Source organism: Meleagris gallopavo, chromosome 3, assembly GCF_000146605.3.
Source record: "Meleagris gallopavo isolate NT-WF06-2002-E0010 breed Aviagen turkey brand Nicholas breeding stock chromosome 3, Turkey_5.1, whole genome shotgun sequence".
NCBI lineage: Eukaryota > Metazoa > Chordata > Aves > Galliformes > Phasianidae > Meleagris > Meleagris gallopavo.
Genome location: NC_015013.2, coordinates 38,457,107 through 38,463,764, shown reverse-complemented (window position 1 = coordinate 38,463,764; position 6,658 = coordinate 38,457,107). Strand labels below are relative to the sequence as shown.

At 31.8% G+C, this 6,658-nt stretch overlaps 1 protein-coding gene across 1 annotated transcript in view; it reads right to left on the bottom strand.

Moving 5' to 3' along the window:
* The window catches only part of NETO1 (neuropilin and tolloid like 1), a 63,616-nt gene that overhangs the window by 48,717 nt on the left and 8,241 nt on the right, over window positions 1-6,658 (bottom strand). The window contains exon 4 of the mRNA XM_010708705.2: window positions 1,517-1,765. Within this exon, the coding sequence (XP_010707007.1) occupies window positions 1,517-1,765 (249 nt within the window). The remainder of the gene's footprint in view (window positions 1-1,516; window positions 1,766-6,658) is intronic.

Sequence of the window (6,658 nt, the reverse complement as noted above, 5' to 3'; positions counted from 1 at the left end):
AAAAAAAGACAGCTTTTCCATCTGAAGTCTGGAATAATTTATGCTGTTACAGAAATTTAACAGCATTGATCTCCATGTAGAAATCCATCTTACATCAGAAGAAAAGAAATGAGAACAAAACATTGTCCATGAAATAATCACTTGAGAATTTTTTTAGACAAACTAAGCTGCAGGTCATGCTATGAACATATTTTCAACCATAACACAAATCCCTTTGAAAAAGAAGGAAATGAAATCTGAGGCAAAGAACTTTGGGGGAAGAGGGAGAGGAAAATGGCAAAAGTCCAGAGAGCCATGGTAACTGAGACATACAAATTTAACTCACTTTTCAGAGACAAGTGTGTAAGGATATAATGAATTTCATGTATTATCTTGCATTTACAATGTATACGTCTACCTGTTTATTAGGTTATTTCCTACAGAAATTCTATGTTCTGTTGCTCTTTGAATTATCTAAGTATGCTTTCCCTCTCGAAGCCAGAATCTTTGACTTTAAAGAAGATTGAACTACTCTGATTAATTTTATAACTATTTTCTTTGCATTAGAGAAATAAAGCCACATAGTGGAACACTCAAGTAGCCCTGGTATTTTCTGTGATGCTGCTGGAATAATTAAGCAAGCAGAATCTGAGGCTCTTTATTTTTAGAAGATATATATATCTATAAAAGAATATTTTTCCACTTAATACAACAATTTAATTGAAACAATGGTGACATAATTGATAAAATTACATAATTATTATAGTGCTTTTGAGCAAGCTATATTAAAGTATGACTCATCACTCAATACATAAGAAGGTACAGAAGTACGTCAAATCCAGCAGTTCAGTGCAATTTACTGTAGCTTCAGCCAAAAATGAAATTTAAAAGCAGAAATCTTTTGTTGATAAGTGGGAGAAGAAACAGTTGGAAAGTATAACCATGAATTTTATTTTACTTTGATGAATTAAGTTTTAAAAGTGATGAATGAATAGCTGTACAATTACAATTAAGATTTACTTATACTATTTAGTATTTGTATACTTCTCCGGCAAAACATATGAATTTACTTTATTGAAAAGGGAGAACTAGTCCACTCCTCAACTGGTGAAATAATTGGTGAAATGCAAAGATGGAATTTCCTGAGGTAATTAGTTTTTTTTTATTAGAATACTTTATCAGTAATAATTTTGAAGGATATGATGTATGGTATAACAATCAGGCATAAAGCACATTTCCCATGAAATATTTTGAATGATAATAGAATTCTATTGAAAACAATTCTTATAAAAACTGCAGAGCCAGAGTATATGTATATTGGATAGAACTGTATTGAAAATTTCTTCCTTGAATAAGCCCTACTTATTACATGAAATATATGTATCTTGTATTATTTCCTATCTATTAATATTTTCTTTGATATAAAAGATAGACCCCTTTAAAGATATTAAATAACATATCATTATACATTATACATCATAAGCAAAGTTAATATACTTAGCTTTCTCTATCAATAATTGTGATGTTTTATACTTACCAGGTGTAAAATTATATCGAGCAGAAAACCCCATAGATTCCAGCTCACCATCAGCAAAAAATTTAATCCACAGAAATCTGCCACTGGATTTTATCATAGGTGGATTTTGCTGTCCACAGAAACGTCCAATAATTGGAGAAAAGCCAAAAGGTCCATCTCGTACTTCAATGTGGTCAAATTTACATTCCCAAGAAGGCTCTATGGAATATTTTTCATCAAAGTGTAGTTCAATGCATTGTCTAGGGGCAGCTGGAGATGGAAAGAAAATTATCGTATTATTTTCTAAAGCAAAATCCTTCAAATTTGATACAAAATTAAGAGAATTAAATAAACAATTTTATACACCTTAACGTATGAATCTTAGCATTGTCCATAAGACAAAACAAAACAAAACAAAAATTTCTATGTTTGAAAACTATTACTTTTTTTTTTTAGATTTTACACCATTGTTTTACTCATCTATTCACAGAAAAATGTGTAATTTTTTAGTAAAATTAAAGGAGATATCTATGACGTAAAGCAAAATACAATTTAGGAACAATTAAGTCAAACACAACAGCTTACTAAGAATCTTATGTATCTGAAAAAAAAAACAGCCTTGTCTTTTATTTGAGGGGAAATATGAGTCAGAATACTTTTAAAATTAAAACAAAGATGAAGAAAAGTCTGTTCATAACTGTAGTATAGCACTAAGCACAAATTCTGTTCCCATACATACAGTAGTCAATTGCAGACCTGAGTACAATTCATACCAATTATCTCATTAAAACATGGAAAGATAAAGTTAATTCACATTTAAGAATAAAGATGAAGCAAAAGTAATTTACTAAAGAGCAAAAAAATGTTATTTAGAATAACCTTGAAGAAACTCTATAGTTTTTTGTCATTTTAGACAAAAAACAAACAAACAAACAAACAAAACAAACACTTCAGTGATAGGTACTAAAACTAGAAGCAATCACAGTGATCTCAGATACAAAATTTCCCTGTCATCTCCTATGGAACAAAATACAGTCACTGGTTCAACTATCAACTTTCTTTGTTAGAAGAAAAATATTCATAGTTTTTAATAGTTTTATATTTTTTAAAGATGCAGAATCCCTGAGATGTGCTTCTTCTATACTTAACCAGATTGGTAGTTAAAAAGATATACTGGATTAATGTGTTTAGGTCTTGGTGTAGTAGTAAAATTTTTTGCTATAAAGTCTTCTGCAAAGACAGAGATTCATTGTCACTGCATCTATGCCTCTCATGGGATCATGTCCTACATTTACATGCTAGTAGAGAAACTTGCCCAATTTTTACCATTCTTTTCACATTAAAATATGTAAGATCAAAGTCCAAGTCTAGGACACATGCTTAACAAGGCAAATGCTGCCACTCTGGCAGTCAATATCTTTCCGTTTATTTCTTTAGGAATAATAAGACAACTATCGGTGTGACCAGAAGCTAGATCATGTGTGTGTTTTGAAATCTGAAACAGGAACTTTTGGGATAAGCTCATTACTTATTTAAGAACTGAGAATAACTAAAATAAGCTAAAGATGTAGACATAAATCTTATACACTTTACATAAGTTCACAGAAATAAAACCCATTTACAACTACCTCATGTAAATAAGCATGGGTTCATTTTGTAAGACTCTGAAGAAGTAAGTTAATAACAGATTATTTGAGAAGAAAGAGTATTTTAATAGCTTTACTTTTTAATATATTGGAATTATTTATATTTAATGAAATATTTAAAGCAGAAAAAACCCTACTAATTAATACACATTTGAAGGAATTCAAGATTGGGAAAGTATTTATTATTGGCTCATTATTATTTACATAAAGTTGTAGGAAATTAACTTGCATGTATTCTCTGCAATACTTTCATCATATGATCTCTGTGCCCCAAAAAATTCAATAGTGAAATCAAAACTTAAGACTTTACATAGAATTGCATGAAATTCAGAACTCCTGAAAATGAAACTATTTTGAAAATAAGAAAAAAAATAAAATCAAGAAAAAAAATACTTGGGATGACAATTAATGCTATTCTGAGTCAAGTTTGAAAACAGAAGAAGGTCTTTTAGGTTATAATGATAGGCTGAACTGGAAGACATCGTCATTGATTCTTTTATCCAGATTTTTCAACCCTTATCTTCTTATGTTTACAACAAATTTAATTTAAACTTAACTAAATAAGACTTGGGAAGAAGAAAGCAAACATTGTTTTTCAATCTACAATCATCTTTTGTATGTTTATTCCATTTAAGGAGATTTGCTGAGAACTATTCATTTCTCATCTAAGGACTGAAGAGTCAAGTATCAGGAACTCAATGGCAACATTGTGGTTGATCTTGGGAATGTTCTGTAAGACTTACATACTGACTAACAAAATACAGTGCAATCAACATACAAAAAGCTTTATTTTAATGTTTTATGTTGTTGCAAAATCTATTTCATATTAAGGGTTGGCAGTTCCAAAGTTAACTATTCAGCAGACTTCATTGAATCTAAGACTCATTTCCCACACGGTAAAAATGAGCATAAACTCCCCTCTAAGTTCATTCTTATTATTTTTGACATTGAAAAGGTAGTTTCAAGTCAGTTATATCCTTACTGCAACATGAGACCTTGGAGGTAATTGAGTGTGAGGCCTACAGACTTGCATATTGTATCAACTGGCTCAGTGGGAGTATGGCCTGAGAAAAGACCGCGCCATTTTCACTGTCTCCGTACAGCACTCTGAATTTCACATGGCAAACTAGTTTTAGGATCAAAATGTTGCTGTGGTTTACTCTCCTCTGCTTTTGTTTATTTTCCAACAAGGCTTTTTTTAGTCAAGCTCAGTTCTTCCTAAAGAATCAAAGAAAATCACATTAGCTTAGGGAGTGCCCAGGGAAGAGTCTCCATCTTTCCACCAGGTCTCCCATGCTTAGAGGCTGCTCTGCTTTAAGAATGGAACACTGACCATACATCAGCACTGCTTCTCCACTGCTAAATAAAAGAAGGCCAGGGAGTGAGTCTAGAAGCTGGCAACTGACATTTCTCACTCCATAACCATTAAAATCACCTGCTAGAATGATTTTGGCCCGTGCCAGTCAGAATTCCAAAAAAGCCATCTTAGGCATGATGTGGTTTTCTTCATCAGCCAAGGACCATTCACAACAAATGGTTTGTATCTGTACTGGTCACTGGGAAGATGAAAGGAGCTTTTCTGTTCTTGCAGAATTGCACCAATCAGTCTTAAACCCAATGAATGCTTCCCAATTTATTTTGGTCTTTGTCACAAACTTGAGCATTAGCTCAAAGGAGAACTGCTCTTTTCTCTTAACTCTTTTCAGGAATGCAACACTTTCTGTTTCCATAATTACAGTGACTATGGTGATTACAGAAGACTGAGCAGAGATTGAAAGGGATACTAAGTAAGCATTCATGCTACCTTTTCTCTACATGCTTTTATATCCACTTCCCTACTTCATCTTAGAGCAAAAGGTTAAACATTTTGCTGCAATAATCTACCAAACAAAGTGATCCAGACCTTCCTGAAAATGATAACAAGAGATAAAAACACAATTCAAACTCCCAACTTTATCTACACTTTAGCAAAAAAAAACACCTATATACTAGATTGGAATCCACTGTCTAATCAAAGGAGAAGGGATGAAATGGTCCTCATTCACAGGTAAATCACATTCACATCTTACATCTTCAAAGCTTATTTTGTAACAACAGTGTCACAGGAAAAGTTTCTGCTGTGTCCAAATGAAATATATTGAAGCTAACTCAGAAATTGATTGAATTTCAAATCATAAGTTCTTCCGTAGTTAGCTTCCAATTATGTTTCTTCAAACACATTTAATATGGCAGAAAAGTTATTTAATGCTTATGTCTGTCATCTTTTTCATCTAATTATCTTTTACAAGAGCTATACTAAGATTTTACATTCAGCGAACAAAAAAGTCATTTGGATTCCAGCTACAGAAGAAGAACATTTGCAGCAAAACACACAATTAGGATTTAGATTCTGATCTCAGAGACGGAGACCATAAGTGACAGTGGAAGTTAAGCAAAAAACGTTTCAATTTACCAGACAGCATAGAAATGAAAAATCAAACATCATTTATCTGGGATATTACAGTACTAATAGTTTTGAATGACCCTAAGTATTTCTGGTTGTACAGCTATTATTGATAGGAAAGACACTTACAATCTCCTTTGAAAGAGGAATTTTTCTTTGTTTTGATGAATATTTTTGAACATAAAAAATCAACCTGAACTATGAAAGGACTTTGAGAGGAGATAATTTTTATGCAGGTAAATATCTAGGAGTAAAGAGTTTAATCTCTTTAGGAAAAAACATGGAAGATTTTCAAAAATGCTTACTCTGAATTTCCACAAGGATATAAAGTGTAAGATTTACTTCATAAGTGAAGCAATAGTTTTCTTCATAAGCAATTCTGGTCCATAACTGTATTTATATACAAGCATTTATTTAGTAAAAACTGAAGAGCTGATAACGACATGTAAGTATTAAGATTATTTATTTCCAAAACAGCTCTTAAAATATAAGATATTAATATAATATATATATAATATATATTAATATTAATATAATAAATATAAGATATTTTAATATCTTAAAATATGTGTAAAGTATGACGGTCCTGCTGTCCACATATTTTTAACACCTACAAAAGATTGCTTCTAAAAAACTATTTGGTTTCCCTCTAGAGTATGTGCGCCCAATTTTCTGCAGTCTGGCAAAGTCTAATGCTGCTCCTGTGTTTGTTCCAAGCAGCTGTGAATTTTGCCAGGTACGAGTCATGAACATGTGAAACAAGGGTAAAATTAGTCCCAACGGAGAACTTAATGTGTACATTCAGCTATTTCCTATGTTCTCTATATGCCCAATAGGACTGAACAAAAAACAACAACAGCAACAACAACAAAGAAGAAAAAAATCTTGATTCATATTGAAAGGTAGATGGGACTCATCAGAAGCTGCTTTATAGCATAAAATTTTTTGTACTGAGTCCATGATTTCTGGATGACCTAAAGCACTTCTTTTAGAAAGGCATCCAACCTGGACTTCAAAAAATTCTGGTTGTTCCAAAAGTTAATTGTCATTACAACCAAAAGAGAAGTGAAAAAA